The 18696-nt window shown below is 35.0% G+C and overlaps 3 protein-coding genes and 1 non-coding gene across 6 annotated transcripts; 1 reads left to right on the top strand and 3 right to left on the bottom strand.

Moving 5' to 3' along the window:
- Positions 1–17: 17 nt before the first annotated feature.
- LOC133866969 (2-oxoisovalerate dehydrogenase subunit alpha 2, mitochondrial-like) lies at positions 18–4636 on the bottom strand. Of its 2 annotated transcripts, XM_062303639.1 has the most exons (10): positions 4271–4413; positions 3371–3436; positions 2659–2796; positions 2191–2373; positions 1365–1522; positions 1190–1289; positions 995–1106; positions 769–908; positions 468–653; positions 18–376 (listed from the first exon to the last, which is right to left on the bottom strand). In XM_062303639.1, exons 3-10 carry the CDS (start codon positions 2752–2754, stop codon positions 209–211), a joined length of 1143 nt encoding a protein of 380 aa, XP_062159623.1. In that variant the 5' UTR covers positions 2755–2796; positions 3371–3436; positions 4271–4413; the 3' UTR covers positions 18–208. The 2 variants fall into 2 exon arrangements, with proteins under 2 accessions (XP_062159623.1, XP_062159622.1); XM_062303638.1 differs by lacking the exon at positions 3371–3436 and having other exon boundaries at positions 4271–4636.
- A 6830-nt stretch (positions 4637–11466) lies between these two features.
- Positions 11467–13921, bottom strand: LOC133866863 (putative pentatricopeptide repeat-containing protein At1g77010, mitochondrial). The gene has a single exon (XM_062303519.1). The coding sequence runs from the start codon at positions 13889–13891 to the stop codon at positions 11846–11848; it is 2046 nt and encodes a 681-aa protein (XP_062159503.1). The 5' UTR covers positions 13892–13921; the 3' UTR covers positions 11467–11845.
- Positions 13922–14014: 93 nt separating this feature from the next.
- Positions 14015–14085, top strand: TRNAG-GCC (transfer RNA glycine (anticodon GCC)). The gene has a single exon. It is a non-coding gene; the product is annotated as a tRNA-Gly (tRNA).
- A 329-nt stretch (positions 14086–14414) lies between these two features.
- On the bottom strand, positions 14415–17701 carry LOC133866808 (pentatricopeptide repeat-containing protein At3g26540). Of its 2 annotated transcripts, none has more exons than XM_062303456.1 (2): positions 15417–17701; positions 14415–14480 (listed from the first exon to the last, which is right to left on the bottom strand). In XM_062303456.1, exon 1 carries the CDS (start codon positions 17618–17620, stop codon positions 15497–15499), a length of 2124 nt encoding a protein of 707 aa, XP_062159440.1. In that variant the 5' UTR covers positions 17621–17701; the 3' UTR covers positions 14415–14480; positions 15417–15496. The 2 variants fall into 2 exon arrangements, with proteins under 2 accessions (XP_062159440.1, XP_062159441.1); XM_062303457.1 differs by lacking the exon at positions 14415–14480 and adding an exon at positions 14762–15156.
- Between the last annotated feature and the right edge of the window lie 995 nt (positions 17702–18696).

Below are 18696 nucleotides of genomic sequence, written 5' to 3'. Positions count from 1 at the left end.
ATTTTTATCCCACTCTCTGATGATGTGAACTTTTATCATTTAGTTTGTTTTTCAATACTTGATCGAATCCGGGGTTCTGCTTCACACAAACTTTACAAGGAGCTATTTAATTGGATGCCAAATTTACATCCATAAAAATGGAGGAATGCTGTTTTTGGAATTCTTAGAACAATTTTGAATTTTAACTCGTTAATTTAGCTAAGATTTTCTAAACAGGAACATCAGATGGGTAGTCTTGCGGATGTCTCCTGATGTTTTCTCTTAGTAGTTTCTCTTGCTCTTGAAGGTTTGATGGTGGATGATCATAGACATCAGAGAACAAGTCAGCAAGTGGAGGTTTTTCTGTCTTCTCTGCATTTTGAATTGCTTGCAGTAGCTGCATGCAAGAAAGAACTGTATTATTAGAGGGTGTCCAATTTAGTGCGAGATTGAACAAAAAGGCATATATATGAACATTTATTGGTCACCTGCTTTCTGATGCTGCTTCGAAGCTCAGACTCCTCTGTGTCACTCCACCAGCCGTTCCTTTCTACCCATTTTCTAAATCTGTTTACAGGGTTTCGTGCCATTTTCCAGTACTCGATTTCTTTCAATGGACGATATTTGGTGGAATCATCAGATGTGGAGTGGTGTCCTACTCTATATGTAAGGGCCTGAAAGTTCCAATAAGCAACAAATAAAATCACAATTATGTAATTACATGTGAACTATAATAGCCAATGAGAAACAAACGTATATACACCAAAAGGAATTGAAGTTTAGTCCCACCTCGACTAATATTGGTCTTTGTTCACTAATAGCCATTTCACGAGCAGTCTGAACTGCATTATATACAGCAAGAGCATCATTCCCATCCACCCGGATGCTGCGGATTCCATAAGCCCGACCCCTAACGACAATACCATCACCTACCAAACATATATAATTACAGAAAGCTAGAAACAAACTGAAATAACATATGGGGAATTTATAGAATAGAGGTAATGAAGGGTACTTCGAAATTGCTCTTCTATAGGAGTACTGATGGCCCAGCCATTGTTACGAATAATAAAAATGAGAGGGGCGTCCAGAACTGCTGCAAAATTCAAAGCAGCATGGAAATCTCCCTGAAACGTCAGTTAAGACACTAATGAGGATATGAAGACTGATCATAAGCCTATTTTTTCAGAGTTTATTATTGTGCAGTCACCTCGCTAGTGCCGCCGTCTCCAGAGAAAGTGGCCACACATGCCTTCTTTCCATCCATTTTAAGAGAATAAGCAACACCCACGGCTTGAGGAAGCTGTGTACTGACAAGCATGCAGTAAACAGCAATTAGGTGATGACAAACATCAACATGAGGTAATGAGGTGAAGATATCTTACGCAATAGGCGATGACACAGCGAAGTAGTTGTGATTCTTAGAGACATAGTGGATAGGCATCTGCCTGGCTTTTCCTGCATCAGCCATGTTTCCAAAGCACTGGTTCGCAAAGTCTTGCAGTGTGAATCCACGCCACAATAGAACTCCAGGCTCCCGGTACTGAAATTACATCAACCCGTTATGAGTCTTCCATTTTGTAAACTACAATATATATAGAAATAATCAAGGAAAGCAATGTGAAGTGCATTTTTGAAATTCTACACTTTTCTCTACAGATAAATTGTAACCCATATGCATGATTTTCCTCGGAAGCCAATCCCATATTGTGAAGATAAATTGCACACTGGAATGAATGAATTATAAAGGGGCTCACGAGTGATAAGTCACACAGTGGTTAAGTCTTAATTACTATGTGAGACTTCACTTCTTTAGTGATTTTAAAGGACTTTAACCGTAACTTGACTAATCATTTATTAGTGATAGTGCAAATGTGGCTTACACTTTTCTTAGCTCATTACAAACAGTATTAGATCAACTTGCAACGTAGTAACACTATGCCGCATTGAGGTGTTGCATGGCTTGGGCCCTTACGATGACGTTAGAGATTTGAGTAGGGATTGTGACACCCTATAAACTTAGTCCTCACATTGGGTGGGTAGATTGCCAACATTGAATGAATGGATTATAAAGGGTTCATGAGTGCTAAGCTTCACAAAAATTATTCATGTGTCTGGTTTGAATAGTGATGAGGCATGTGTATATATAAGATTATACAGATCAACTCTAATCCAATTTATTTAATTAAAAACGGGAGACAACAAGTTTACCTGAGGCAAGACAAGATCATCTGCAGTAAGTGCAGCCGCTGATGCAATGTTAAGTGCTTCTTCCCCCAATGTGGTCAAGTAAAAGGAGATTCTGCCCTGCCTCTGTGCTTCGTAAAATACGGTATCCATCATTTGAAGGGTGACCATGTCACTATACATCTTTAAAGCCACTTCCTTGCCTACCTATTCAAGACAATTAAACTATTTTACTGCTGTTAAAACCAAACTTTAAAACCTCAAGATATTTCATTTTAACGTTGTTGGGCCCATATGTAGCTTGTTATTTTCAGAAAATGTTAGGTTTTTTTGTTCATGTTTGACCAGGTTAAAAAAATGATATTAAATACCACGTTTAACATTGCAATAAGAAGGTCAAAAACAGAAACAGAGCACATGCATGTAGTACTCTGCTTTAAATATGGAGGCCTTCTCACCCTGTTGAATTAGTTGCAGCAATTTAAGATATACCTGCACAAAGTTGTTGGGCACAATTGGCTCTCCATGGCCATCAAGAACTCGATAACAAGGTATCCTCTTATCCGCAGACTCAGAAATGAAACTCATTTCAGTCGTAAATGCGACCTTCCCTCCAGGAAAATCCAAGGCCTGGGAAATAAAAAGTAATTATGCAAAGAATGAATTAATAATGAACTTGAACCATCTTGCAACATGTACCATTACATTATTATAGACAACTTGACACATAATTGCTTGAACGGACTCTTACGTGATGTAAAATGAAATTAACAGGTTAAGGTCGAGAGTCTGACCCATTTAATTAAATCAGCCAGGATATGATTGACCTATATATAATTTTATACTCATATTTCGACATGATTTAAATCCGATACACAAATACAAATTGTCACCGCTATATGCATAATGACAGTCAAATTAGAAGATTGGCTTTAATTCCTAGGTTGGACTTTGGCTAAAATAAAATGGTGTTATCTAAAGCGTGGGTCCTTTAGGGATGGATTTCTGAGAGTAAATTATTGGCTCTTCATGTGGGTTGTATAGTAAATGCCATTGACGGGTCCACAAAGCCTGTAGCCTGTAATGTCAGTATGCTTTGTCTATGCTACATTTCTTCTATTATTGTAATTTTATTTTTTTAAAAGTATTCTATTATTATATCTTTGGGAAATAAAAAAACGAAGACAAATTTGCAACGTCCTACCTTAAAGTTTTAGTTTTTGCAATGTCCCTCCAATTTATCATTGAATTTGCAATGTTCGTTCCTCTTCTGCAATCCAAAATAACAAAAATATCTTTGATAAAAAATTTAAAAAATAAATAAAAGAAAAAAATAAATAAAAAAATAAAATAAAATAAAAATTAGAAAAAAATGTTCAAACTTTTTTTAAAAAAATAAAAATAGGTTAAAAACTTTTTTTTCTAAATTTTTTATTAGAGTCATTTTGTTCATTTCTGCACGGGATGGAGACATTGCAATTCCAATGATAGATTGATGGGATATTGCAAAAATTAAAATATTAAGGAAACATTACAAATTTGTAAATAGTTAGAAGGGAATAAATGTAATTTCTACTTGCCTTTTTTTTTTTTTTTTTTTTTCCTCTTGTTTTGGATGAATGAGTTTTTGGTTCTAATGGACGGATTTGGGATGTTCGAACTATTAAACTTTATTTAATAAGAGAGAATTCCCGATTATTTGTGCTATCTCTCGACATCATTGTCTCTAAATTAAAGTCAATATGATATCCACATAATCTTCCCTCCTAGATTTCCATCCAAAAAAAATAAAAAAATATAAATATAAATTCCGAAAGCATTATCTATCCAGATTGAAGACAAAAATAGAGAAAGAAAGATAAAAAGATTACAAATGAATAAGTAATCATTATTTAAATTCCTTTCCTTTTCTTTTATTTAATCCTAGTACACTCTTCACTCTTGATGTACAAATTAGACACTAGCTAGCAGGAAAAAATAACATGGACAAATATCTATGTACATATACAAATCTAATAATGAAAATTAAAAAATCATTTAAAAAGAAAAAAGAAAAAAGAAAAAAAAAGAGGCATGAGCATATAAGTGAGACTCCCCCTCATACCTGATTATCGTCGACCTCGTTGATGCAGTGCGACTGCGAGTCGTCGAACTCTCTTTCAGCTTCGGTGGATTTGAAACGTGGAACGGGAAAATGGGTAACCGATGAGTTACCCAAAAACGCATACGGTCTCCCACAGTTGTGACCAAGTGGGATCGCCGAAGAAGTAGCATATTGAACGAAAGAAGAACTCTTGTCGGAAGCTCCCAAGAAACCCATCTTTCTGCTTAGATGATGGACAATGGTTCTTGACCTGATCATCACCGACGAAATTGCCATGAAAAATGGTGTCTGGTTCTTGCACAGTGAACGTACGTACTGATGACAAAGAGCCCAAGAAAGAAACAAGTGGATTGCGTTGGGATAAGTACGATTCTCGTTGCTCACACGTCTATATAGCATGGCTTAAGGATTTGTCTGTCCAGCATGACGGGGACGGGATCATGGAGATATGCTGGACGTCACTTTTTTCCATTTCATCCTAGTCCTAGATGGTGCCACGTCAACTTGATTCTGATCTTACTTTTTCTCTATTTTTTTTACTTAATATTTTCTTTTGTTATTTAATTAGATCTTTAGAATAAATCTTGATTATGATTATTAAATAATTTCTATAATTTCCGTTTCACTTGAATGTTATTCCGATATTTGTAATAATTAATTGGGCTTTAATTGTGATAATTAATTGTACGTACGTTGAAGGAAGTTGCAAAACTTAGAAAACTCGCTGTGCACGCGAGGTTGATCAAGTAACCGATCGCTCTTCATTAATTTTTTTTTTTTTTAAATAACTATATATATGCAAGAATATACTCTATTTTTCAATTCTTATATTTATAAATAATTTAACTTTTGTCGTCATGAGAAAATAAATTATAAAAATTAAGAATGAATAAGTTTGATTATTTAATTAAAAATAATTATTAGAATTTAAAACTAATTAAATCATGAGATTATTTACAAAATATAAAGAATCTTGATCCAAATATAATATTAGAATAAAAGAAATTAGTTCTTTATATTGGATGGTTATTGACTCGATGTAAAAGGGTTCTTATCGTCCGACTTGGCTTACATACCGTAAAAAAATATTACATCACATTTTTTGTAAATTTTTTACGGGTCCAAATCTGGTTTGACTCTCTCTCTTTTTCTTTTTCTCATGAAAACTTGAAATTAAATTTTAATCGTTAAAAAAATTACACTACATATGATTGTGTTTTTTTTTTTTTTTTTAGCACCTAAGCCAAATTAATTTTTATTGATGATCGTTTTAATGTAGCATTTATACCCTAAGACATGCGAGGTAAGCTAGGGAATAGGTTGGAAACTTATCGTTTATATATATGCAATTTATTAATGATAAAATACATAAACGTGGCTATTCTTCTTTAAAATATGAAAAGTCAGGCCCGATCATTACCAAGCTTGAAAAGCCATCTTGGCATTTTCCCTTCTCCAAATGAACGGCATATGGGGGAAGGTAATTAAATAAAATGCCTTCTTTTCGAAATAGCACACTCAAAGACGAGTGATATAATTGAATGGCCATACAAGTAATTCGTGGCTTAGGATCTCCTGTAATATCTCAAATCTTAATTGTTTATTTGTAAGATAGAGATTTTTAGATATTTTGTTATTCGGGTAGTAAATGTAAAAGAGTTTATATACGGTCTACTTGTTTGAGCAAGTCTCGATTAGCCCGCCCACTTGTTAGGACAGGTTGGCCTCCATGAAGGGTCTCTCACATATTCGGACTTACAATCTAGACAAATAATAATAATAATAAAAAAAAAATTATTGGAGATCCGAATCCTCATTTGTAATGAAAAACTAAAAATATGCCAAGTCATCGATACTTGGTAAAAAGAACCCAAAAAAAAAAAATGGTAAAAAGAAAAGAGTGATCGGTCATGCTATCCACAGTTTGGGAATTATTTAGAGGTGATATGCTGCCCCTTTGGACTGGTTTAGGGGTAGTTGATCACCCTAAAACTTTTTGAGGGTGGTCGGCCACCCTCATTAGTCGCTTTAAAGTTGGCGGACTACTACGATAACTATTTTGGGGTTGGTAGTTTTTTGGGAGTCAACTATTCTCATCAATTATTTTGAGGTGGTTGGTCACTCCTAAAGCAGCCAACAAAGGTGGCCAACCATCTAAAAAACAGGTAATGAAAGTGGTTATCCACCCCGTCAGTTGCTTTAGAGGTTACTAGCCACTCTCAAAACAGTTTTTTGAGTAGTTGACCAGCTCCGAACTTGCTTTGGATGATCTAACCGTCCCTAAACAGTTAATTGGGTGGTCAGACACCCCAAACAATTCATGGATTGGTCAATCGCCCCTTTCTTTCACTTTTTGGTCTCTTTGTTATCATCAATTAATTCAAGTACATATTACCCGTTAACAGGGTTATTTTTCAAGTAGTATGTGGTAACAAATTTCACAACTTAGTCATGGTTTTTCACAGGGCAAGATGTATTTGAAAACTCATCGATTAATGAAGAGACATAATCATAAACTCCACGTCCTTGACTATATTTAGTTGCAATGTTTCCCTTTCTTGGCACTGAGAAATAGGAAACAGCTAAATCTGGGGAATCTAAAGAGTAAAGTTAGGTGAAGCTACCATGAACTTGGAAACGAAAGGGATCAAATAAATCTTGGATTAATCTTGGTTACTTATTTATGGTTCAAGAATAATATCAAAAACCTTGTCGTACAATGTTAGATGTTCCTTCTAATCAGTGAATCTTCTCCACTCAAACGTGTACAAACAGAACAGCTTGCATCTGAGCGTCACTCTTTATCACACTTTTATTGATCAAGACTTATCAAAATATGGCAACACTTTAGTGGTGCAAGATCCACATCACAATGTGACCCCCAAATTCAGCCATGAGTGAAGCCTCAAGTTGTCATAATCGATGATACCATCCTATCAAAACCCTACAGGTTTCGTTGCTATCTAAGTTTACATGGTTAATAATTTGGAGACACACAGAGAACATATGGTCCCGAGCCCCACTTCGCCCAACCACTTAAGTATGGGGTCAGCCCAAGGTTCCACACCACTCAATAATTGTCTAACCCATGTTTGAGATAGATTGAAATCTTCTATAATTGGAGATTCAGATTCTTAATAATTGACTGTCCTTAGGACAAACAATTGTGAGAGGTTCTCAATGGAGCTCTCTGCCCGAACAGGGGGCGCTCGGTTAAGTGGACCATACCAAAACCTCTCGCAAACCCCTACAATCTAGACAGGGGCGACTCATTCAACAATAAAAGGAATCCAATCATCAAGATTGGCTGCAAAAACTCCCAGGAAATAGAAACGGGAATGCACAATTACCTCGAACTATAGTGCCAAATTGATCACACCAAGTTCCCAGCAGGAACCTAGACCAATGCCAGTAAGGGACCAGTAAAACCGGTTATCAAGAAACAGAGTTTTGACAGTGTTTACCTCAGTTTAGAGAACACTTACTATTGTATACTGAGCAACAGAAGAATTGTTATCAACTGGGCGTGAATGGCTTTGGCAAAAATTAAAGACTTTAGTGAAAATAAAACAGGGATCTATCATGTTAGAGTAATAGGACAGCGAAGTTCTGCGGGGACTGGGTACATGCAAATGCTGCGACACTGCGTATTATATAGCTTGTTTCTTCTATAAATCTTCAAACAGAGACTAAAAGCGAATCATATCATATATATATATATATATATATAAAAGCTGATTTTTTTTTCCTTAAAATGGCATAGAATGGTGACACGTGGCATGAACACGTACTTTTTGGTGACTAAACCGGTCTTTTAAATAAAATTGAACCGGTCTATTTAATATATCTCTTTCTCTATTAATGATACAATTAATATCTCTCTCTCTCTCAATTAATGATACAAGTAGGACTATTTTCTGGAGACAAGTGTTTCTTTAGTATTTTATATTTTTGGTTGAAATCTAAATATGTTTTCATTTTGTTTGTGAAATTTTTGGTGGAGTAATTCTTCATTTTTTTTTTTCTTCATTTACTTTTTTCGAATGTTCAGAATTATATAAGATTGAAATATAATAGGTATCACATCGACAAAAAAAAAAAAAAAAATCCTGCTAATTTTCTATTTTATGCTTTGATAATCAAAATCATGGTTTTCTTCTTGCTATTTTTCTTCTTCATACTTATTTTCATTCTAAACTACACCTATGGGAACATAGATTTTAACATGTTTTAATTTATATGAATTAAACTAAAAATAAGGGTCTTATATTTTAATTCATTTAAATGTTTTAGGGGATATTTGTTTTTCTCTTATGTGATTTATATGATTTTTACTTATTTTTTGGAAGTGTTATTCTGATTTTGAAAGCCAAAAAATGCAAAATTTTATTTGATTATTATGCACAAAAGGAAATAGAAATGCTTTTAAAACACTAAAGAATTAATTAAGTATTAAATTTGAAATGCTCTTCTTCTTCTTTTTTAATATTCAAAATTATAATAATTTTGTTTTTATTTAAATATAATAGGGACATATCACACTAACAATATCATAGATTCCTACTATTAATCCCACTATTAATGCTTTAATAATCAAAATCCAAAATTTTCTCTTGCTATTTTGTTTTTTCTTTACATTTCCTTCCATTTTAAACTATACTATACATATGAGAACATTTTACATGTTTTAATTTATACGGATTAAAACTAAAATTATGGTTCTTTTGATAGTAAAATTTTATGTGATTTATATATTCATGCAATGTTCTTTGTGTAATGGAGAATTATGACACGTGGCGTGAACCCATAATTTTTAAATACTGAATCGGTTTTTTAAGTAAAAAGAATAGATGAATTTTAAAGGTTAAACCAGTTTTGTCATGATTTTAATAAATTTATCGCGCTTTAATGAAAAAGATCATGGGTGTTAATCTTCATGAGACCAAAATAAATATTTGTTTGCATTATATCATTAAGTGCCATTTATTTTTTATTTTTTTTGAAGGGATTAAGTGCCATTATAACCGCATTAAGTTGTGAGATTTTTTAAAAAAATTAAAATTTAAAACATGCATTAATTCTAAGTGGTCAAATTTTTTTTTTCTCCAATATGAGATATCATTAAGTTCAAAATTTTAACGTATAATATTATGGTTTTGGAATTTACGACTCTCCAAAATTATAGAGAGACAAAATTTAAAACTAAGAACGTACTAAATTAACTACCCATAATTGACCATTTAGGTATTGTATGCATTAATTTTAAAGAAACCGTACAAGTAAGCTGAAAAGTCATATTACTCTATTATATTAGTTATTTATACCTCTCTCTTTAGGATTTGAAGCATCTTGAATTGTGAAATCAAGAATATCCAGCAGCGACATTCAACAGAAGAACAAAGTGTTGAAGTACATCATTTTTTTATTTTTTTATTTTTATTTTTTTTTGAGGACTTTGCTTCTTTCTTTCGTTTTTCTTTTTTCTTTTTTTTTTTGGTTTTGTGGAGGTTGAAGGACTTTGCGTTTTATGCATTTTTATAATTAGAATCTAGATATTTTTCTGCTATTTTGTTTTTCATTATACTTTCTGTTTTCAACCATGTCTACCTATGGGAATAAATTTCATAAAAAATGCTTATTTTTCTCTTTATATTTTTTTCCCTAATGTTCAGAATTATTTGTGTTTTATTTATATTGAAATATAATAGGTATCACATAAAGATTCCTACTAATTTTGTATTAATGCTTTGATATTTAGATTAAACTATGTATTCTTCTTAATTTTTTTTTTCTTTATACTTTTCATTTTAAACCATGTGTACCTATGGGAACAAAGATTTAAACATGTTTTAATGTATATGGATTAAACTAAGATAAAGACCTATGTTTTCCAGAATTTTATTTTTTTCGTTTATGTGATTTACTTCATTTTTAGCTAATTTTTTTAAAGTATTTTTATGCTTGTGGAAGCAAAACAATGCAAAAATTTATTTGATTGTTGTGCATAAAAGGAATGTAAAATACTTTTGAAATACCAAAGAGATATTAAGCATTAAACATGATGTAAGGGTTTATTTGATTACGTTGAATGTTTAATAAAAGATTTTGTTTTATTTTGTATTCGTAAAAAAATATTTTGTTTAGTTTGTTCAGCATTTTTTTAAATGTTTATAATTACTTGATTTTTATTTGTATTTAAATATAATAAGTATCACACTAACAATATTATAGATTCCTACTAACTTTTTATTAATACTTTGATAATTAGATTAAACTATGTTTTCTTCTTGCTATTTTTTTTTCTTTTCTTTATACTTCTTTTTCGTTATAAACTATTCATACAGGCACAAAGATTTTAACATGTTTTAATTTATATGGATTAAACTAAAATTAAGTGTCTTATTTTTTAGTTCATTTGAATGTTTTATAGAATATTTTTGTTTTCGTTTGTATGATTTATTCAATTTTCAGGCATTTTGTTTAGTTTGCTATGTATTATTTTTTAAAACGTTCAAAAATATATGAGTTTTATTTGTAGTGAAGTATAATATGTATCACACCAATAACATTAGAGACTCCTGCTATTTTTATTTTTATTTTTATTTTTTATTAATGCTTTGATAATCATAATCTACAGGTTTTCTTCTTAAACTACTGATATGGTACAAATATTTTAACATGTTTTAATTTATATGTGAGATGATTTATTTGATTGCATTAAATGTTGAGTGAAAAATTTTGTTTTATTTTGTAGGATTTGGCTTAGGTCCTGTAAAAAAAATTACAGTACCATCTTGATCATTGAAAAAACTACAACACCTATGCCGTAATAATTAGAATTTAGATTTTCTTTTTGCTATTTTTTTTTTTTTTTATACTTCTTTCGTTACAAACTACACCAAAGTGAACAAATATTTTTAAAAATTTTACTTTTTTGGATGAAAATAAAATTAAGGATCTTAACCTTTATTGTTTTTTATTGAAAGATGTGTGATAATTTTTTTTTACAAGCATTTTTTAACCTCTAATAAAAAGTACAATGAAAATATGTATAAATTTTGAAACTAAATTATAATGAACAATCATGCTCATAACGCGGGTTATGAGATAGTATACATAACGATTCTGGCTTTGGGCTCTGCTTCTTCTTCTTGTTCCATTTGCTACAGCAGCCAATTGGGAATTGTTTGAATATATGAAAAAGCGGTGAGTAAGAAAACCACATCAAATATATTTGTGATCCGCTTATTTACAAGCTTGAGGCTCCCTCGTGATTCTTTCTTTTTCCTTCTTTGCCTACTGTGTTACAAAGTTTATTTGTCATTTCCATATCATGGCATGTCTCTGGAGTAACAATTTATTCATCACTGAAGTGTAGAGTAGAGGAACCAGATTATGAGTGAATGAATAACCTTAAAGCAGAGTCAGAGAAAAAGCTAATTCAATAGCTACTACTTTCTCCGCTTTCTCATTCATATGGGTCTTGCGTTTCAAGCGATGAATTCTTCTTTAATTGCTCTACTCGCATGAAGCATGCTGGCTGTACGCAGAAAATCTCATCAAACCGTGTTGAGTTTAACAATTAGCCCAACTGCAACCAGGATTCTTTTGTATTTGCTTATATCTCATCAAATTTCTAATTTGTGCTGATCCTTCCCAGTCTCCGGATTTGGCACATACGCTAGATAACTGCACATAAGCGCCTGAGTTCTCAGGATCAAGCATAATAATTCTCTCTGCCACCTTCTTCCCAAGAGTCTTATCTCCATGATATACACAGCCTCTCAACACCGATGACCACATGCTTGCATCAGCCTCAAGAGGCATCTGTTCTATAAGATTCATTGCTTCCTCAAGGCAACCAGCACGGGCAAAAAGATCCACCATACAAGAATAGTGTTCAATCCTTGGATCAATATCATAGTCCAATTTCATTCTATAAAACCATTTCCTTCCGTCTTCGACAAGTCCGCAATGATCACAGGCGGAAAGAACCGCTGTAAATGTAATAGCAGTGGGTCTAACACCAGCTTGCCTCATTTCAGTGAACAGAGTTAGTGCTTCAATTCCATGACCATTAGTAGCATAACCCATCAACATTGAATTCCAAGAAATTTCATCAGATTTTATCATCCCCTCAAATATGTTTCTTCCATTGTCAACAAAACCACACTTGCAGTAGAAATCAACAAGGGAAGTACAAATAATCTGATCAGACTCAAGCCCGATGATGGTAGCTCTAGCAAAAACCTGCTCACCAAGTTCAAGTGAAGAGATGCTAGCACATGCACTGATCACACTGGCAAAGCTAAACATGTCCATTCTCAAGTCCATCTCATTCATCTCACAAAATAGATCTAATGCTTCAACTGGACACCCATTTTGACTAAGAGCAACTATCATTGAATTCCATGATATCAAGCTTCTTTTTGGCATAGTTTTGAAAATCAATTTTGCGTCTTCAATTTTTCCACAATTTGAATATACTGTGATCATAGAATTAAGTAAGATTGTGTCGTAGGCTTTGAGTTCACTAAATAATTTGCATGCATCATAAGGGCTTCCACACTTGGAGTATGCATCAACTAGAGCACTAGCAACGACAACATCATCAATTACCCCAACTTTACAGGCATGTGTATGCATTTGTCTACCATGTCCAAGAATGCCTAAGCTGCTGCTGGCGCCCAGAACACTTGCAACTGTGGAGGAGTCTTCTTGAACTCCTTCTCTCCGCATCTTATTGAAGAGTACCAATGCTTCAGTTTCCTCATTATTATAAACACACCCAGAAATTATTGAATTCCATAACACCACACATGGATCACTTTTGCTATCAAATATTCTCCTTGCATCATTCATTCTACCACAATTTGCATAGCCTGAAATCAATGCTGATAGAGAGAAGTCATCCGGTTCCTTCAACATATTCAGAACGTGATTTGCACTATCCGGATCACTACACTTTCCATACATATTAACCAGAGAACTACTCAAAACCGAGTCGAATTCCACTTCATGAATCACAATGCGTGCATGAATTTGCTTGCCATAATCAAGAGCTGCCAAATCACTACAAGCCCTAACAACCGTCGCCAATACAAATGTATCACGATGCAATACTTCAGAAGGGTCCGAACTCAAATCCTTAAAAAGCTTCACCGCCTCTCTTGCACACCCATTTCGAGCATAACCATGAATCATCGAACTCAACGCAACCCCGTTCTTCCTCGGCATATCATTAAACAAACTCCGAGCAACCTCTATCTCGCCGGCTTTTGCAAACCCCGAAACCATCACGCTCCAGGAGAACTCGTTCTTGTAGGGCATGGAGCCAAACAACTGCAGTGACCTGTCCTTATTCCCTGATTTCATGAACCCCTCTATCATAGTATTCCAAGAGAAATAGTTTCTCTCAGGCATATCCTCGAACAGCTTCCACGCATCACTCAAGCTGCCGCACCGCACGTACATCTGCAGAAGGCGGTTTCCGAGCGTGAGACCGGAGTTTAGAAGACCCTTTTTGAGAAAGAGGAGGTGGAGCTGTCTTCCTTGGTGATTCGAACGGTGGGTATCACAGGATTGGAGTAGGCGGAACAGGGAATGCAGATCGAGCTCCATCGGGAAGGAAACTACTGGTGGTGGTCTAGAAAATAGACGGTTGACGGTTGGCACAATGGCATTGGCAGCATAATTTTAGTATATTTAAGTTATATTTTACTTTCAGCGGTCTAACTTCATCAAGCACCAGTGGTCTAGTGGTAGAATAGTACCCTGCCACGGTACAGACCCGGGTTCGATTCCCGGCTGGTGCATTTGTTTTTATTTCTTTTTGACTCTTGTTCTCAGGAAAACAATAAATACACAGAAAATAGGGAGAGCCTAAAAGGGTAGAAGGAACAACTTTGGTTTTTTTTTTTTTTTGGGTTTTTTGGCCATCCATCGGCCTCCACTAAACTTGGCCCAATTTTGATATCTAACCATAATTTCTTTAAGATCATTATATATTACGATGAATCATTAGATATTACGATGAAAGTAACCTCCATTTATGAAGAGAGAGCAGACAAGGAACGAAGACTTTCTTTTTGGCTATAGCAGCTTTAAGGTGCTACAGCTCTACCAGCATAAACAGCACATCTTTCTTTTGGCTAGGAAACAAACCAAATAACTGCCTATGGTCTTGTTTGATATAAACTTTCTTCAAACCCTGAAAACATTAAAACTTTAAAATTAAAATAAAAATAATAATAAGAAGAAGAATGAAAAAGTGATCGGGTAGCACATATAAGTGACAAGTAAATAAATCTTAGAATGATGATTAAAGTAGAAGTTCTATCAAGTTTAGAGAAACCTGACACACACCTGTTTGTTTCAAAAATATTTTCTGACGTAAATCATTTTAGCCAAAAACATTTTTCCGAAAAAACTAGTGATTTTCAGTATTTAGCTGTCCCAAAAAAAAATTGAAAACATAATTCGCTTCAATAAAGTGACAAACTGTGAGCAGAAAGTGGCGCAATATGTGCAAAAATGAAGGGCAATCATTTAACACTTGCCTCAATATAAAGAAGCAAAGCACACATGAAAACCCACACAAACCAAACTCAAGTTGAAGAACCATTTCTTCCACTCTCAAACTCTCTCACCAGACCATCCTATTGTTCTTCTCTATACAGCATAGAGAGAGCGAGCCATTTGACATTCTTTGAAGAGCTTCTAATTAAGCAAAGAGGAAGAAGAGATGGCAGGTGCAAGAAGGGAAGTGATCAACGGAGGTAACTTGTGTAGGAGGTTTTCTGGCTGTCCGATCCCCAAGGAAGGCCAGGTGGCAGTAGTGTTGGGCTTGGTTCACTCTTCTTCTATCTTCTCTCTTAGTGGCCGTGCTGGACGACATGGTGAGCCAACTTTTATGAGTTAGAGAGAGAGAAAGAGTTCATGTAACTGTCATAGAAGAGGATGTACAAGGTGTCTTGTAGTTTGTAGATTTATATGAAACTTGGTTCTTTTGTTTTCATCTCTTAGTATGTTCATATCTTCGTTAGTAATACATATGCTACCTTTCGAGGAAATAAAATTGAACAAAATTTACCAATATATGAACTGCAGCATCCTTTGAAGAAAGTATGGAAGCAAATGGCTTTACCTCTATCTACAAATTGCAATTTAGGACTCAGAACCCAAAACGCGGGAGCAGCTCCTTTAAATCTGCAATTACAGTAATTACTATCTCTCTCTATCCATAATCTGGAATTTTAACGGAATTGAAGGATTCAATTCACTAAGTCGTTCAGCAGCCCATTCTCCCAACCTCAAGTACCCATATTTTCTACAAGCATGGAAGACTCTTGTTAACATTGGAACAGTGGGTTCAAATGCCATACTCTTAACGAAATTCTCAAGCTCATCCATGTGCCCAGACCGACTATAGAGTTCAATCATACACTCATAGTGCTCCAACCGAGGCATGACACAATACTCATTGCTCATTGAATTAAAATACCGCGTTCCCAACTCAACTAGGCCTTCATATGTACAAGCCAGCAAAATACCTTGAAAGGTGACATGGTCTGGCTTTATACCTTCCTCCTCCATTAATCCAAACAATTCAAGTATCTCCCTACCTCTTTGATTGTGGCAACATCCAAAAATTAAGGAGTTCCAAAGAATCAGATCCCGTGAAGCTGTCTCTTTAAAAACCGTGAGAGCATACTCAAGACAGCGACATTTTGAGTACATGTCTACTAACACCCCTCTGATCACAATATCCATCTCATAACCATGTCTAATCATAAATCCATGAATCTGTTTGCCATGCTCAAGAGCAAAAGTATTTGCACAAGCTGCCAAAAGAGTTCCAAATGTAAACTTACTTGGTCTTGTCTCCCACTGCATCTCTGAGAAAATTGTCATAGCTTGTTCACTCAAGCCATGACGAGCATAGCTGGTCAACAAAGCATTCCAAGAAACACTATCCCTCCATTGACATATTTGATAAAACCAAACCCTGGCACTTCTCAAGTTCCCACATTTACCGTACATGTCAAGAAGGGCATTGCCAACAACAAGATTGGAAAGGAAACCATTTCGGTAGACAAAAGCATGGACCTGTTTTCCCACTTCGACATCTGAAAGGGCAGCACACACGTTTAGTATCAACCCAAGCGTGACATGGTCAATGTCCTTAGTTGAATTGCGCATCAAAAATACAAAATTCAAGGCCTCTTCCCATTGGAGGGAACGGGTGTACCCTGCCAACATAGCATTCCAGGAGATCACATTGCGTTCAGGCATCTGATCGAAAAGCTCCCTTGCCTCCCCAGTTTTCCCACTCATTGCATACGCCGACACAATTGAAGTCCAAGAAATCAAATCTTTTGAACCTGGCTGTTCAAATACCCCACGAGCATTCTCTAATTTCCCACACTTGACATACATATCCATAAGAGAGCTTGAAACAACCTCATCATTTTCAAAACCCATTTTAATTGCAACTGCATGAATTTGCATCCCCTCCTCTAGTGCAGATATACTTGAACAAGCAATAACTGCATTAGAGAATGTAAAATTCAAAGGCCGAACAGCGGACCGAAACATACGGAAAAACATTAAAACAGCCTCTTTTCCATCACCCATTTCCAGGTACCGCCTCACAATCACATTCCAAGAAACAGCAGTTGGATTCTTGATCTCATCAAACATTCTGCGTGCGTCATTAATAAATTGACATTTCCCATATACATCAACAAGTGAACTCTCCAAAATTACATTCCCAGAAAACCCATATTTTATAATAAGCCCATGAATTTGTCTCAAAAGAAAAAGTGCCAAAACCGCACCACAAGACCCAAGAACACTGGCGAACGTGACCTCACTCGCAAATACTCCCGATCTATTCATCTCTGAAAACAATGACAAGGCCTTCTCAGGGCACCCACCTTGCGCGTACGCTGTAATCATAGCATTCCAAGACCCACCATCTCTTTGAGGCATTTCCTCAAACAGCCCCCTTGCATCCACCAAACATCCACATTTGCCATAAGCCTCGATTGCCCGGTTCAAGAGAAAGACCGGCGCCGTGGGCGAGAACGTGACCAAATGGGATTCGACCTTCCGGACCTCGACGATGGCTTGATTTATAGAACAGATTCGGAAGAGATGCGCGTAAAGGGGATAAGAGAGTGGTACTGGGGCAGCAAAGAGAACCGAAACGGCTTCTCGGAGACGACCCGCTTCAAGGTGAGTGATGATTGTTTTGGTTAAGGCCTTGGCGCTGCCGGGTTGAGTTTGGACCTTCTGGGTTCTACTGTTCAGAAGACGGTTGAGTACAGAGGCTGCACTCACACCCATGTAACAGTTAAAAAAGAAATGGCTGGAAATTCAAACATTCAAATGCTGGAACATTATATAGTTGAGGGTAGAAAGATTGAGTGGGTCTTGGCCCTTTAGTGTTAACGCATTGCTTCAGTTTTTATTCAACTTTGACGGTGCATGATGCGACTGATCTAGCTGTTCTTACATGGAATTCTACTAAAAGAACTTCTATCATGTAAATTTTTCCAAATCACAACTATTTTCTTTAAGTTTTGTTATAAGATTAAATACAATTCACCCTCGAAGTATTCTCAATTTGACTACCAAAGTTTAAAAATTTGTAAAGTATTCTTTCAAAATTTTAAAAAATTTTAATTCAGACATTCCATCTGGTTTGACTGTCAAACCAAACGGAATTTTAACCACTCAAAAAAGACATTGTTTTACCATTTTGGAGATACTCAATAAGAAGCCAACACGTGTCCATTAAAATATATATATATATAAAAAATCTAATAAAAATAAATAAAACAAACATATTTGTATTTTTTTAAAAAAAAAAAAAAAGAAAATACTAAGGGGCGGCTCCCGATTGGGCAGCCACTCCAAAACGAACAAATTTGCCTAAAAAAAATCACGTGACACGCACATGATCAAAATTCGGTTTGGTTGACAACTTCGGGAGGTGAATTGTATTTACCCCTTCGTTATATTAATATTTTTTGAAAAGTCTATATGCCCTCTCCAAACTACCAATCAATGGATAATGTCTTCCAAACTTTTAATTGGAACAATTCCCTTTCAAATTACTAAAACATTGTCAATATACCCTTCGAGGTCAACAAAAACGCCAGCAAATTACCAAATTTCTTCTTGTTTGTGGTGCATAAAAAATGCAATGCAATGAAGAAGATGGTTTCGCAAGTCTCAACTCTCCAAGATACGTTTCAACTCTGATATTATTTTCTTGCCTTCCTACCCTAAATACCTGATTCTGTTATAAATATTCTAACAGAATTATACAGCTCATTTGATTCCTTCTGGAATGCAGAAATTACAGAAGAAAACGTAGCATGGACGCATACTGTACAAGATACCAAAACGCCTAAACC

Source organism: Alnus glutinosa, chromosome 4, assembly GCF_958979055.1.
Source record: "Alnus glutinosa chromosome 4, dhAlnGlut1.1, whole genome shotgun sequence".
Taxonomy (NCBI): domain Eukaryota; kingdom Viridiplantae; phylum Streptophyta; class Magnoliopsida; order Fagales; family Betulaceae; genus Alnus; species Alnus glutinosa.
This window is presented reverse-complemented; position numbering and strand designations above follow the sequence as displayed.

Bases quoted from the DNA above. Each gene is read 5' to 3' on its own strand.
- LOC133866863 (XM_062303519.1), bottom strand. From the start codon at position 13,891: ATGGAGCTCGATCTGCATTCCCTGTTCCGCCTACTCCAATCCTGTGAT.
- LOC133866808 (XM_062303456.1), bottom strand. From the start codon at position 17,620: ATGGGTGTGAGTGCAGCCTCTGTACTCAACCGTCTTCTGAACAGTAGA.
- LOC133866969 (XM_062303638.1), bottom strand. From the start codon at position 4,546: ATGGCAATTTCGTCGGTGATGATCAGGTCAAGAACCATTGTCCATCAT. The intron at 2,797-4,270 runs GTATGAGGGGGA...TTTATTTCCCAG, and splicing joins ACGAGGTCGACGATAATCAG to GCCTTGGATTTTCCTGGAGG. The intron at 1,523-2,190 runs GTAAACTTGTTG...ATGTAATTTCAG, and splicing joins ATGATCTTGTCTTGCCTCAG to TACCGGGAGCCTGGAGTTCT.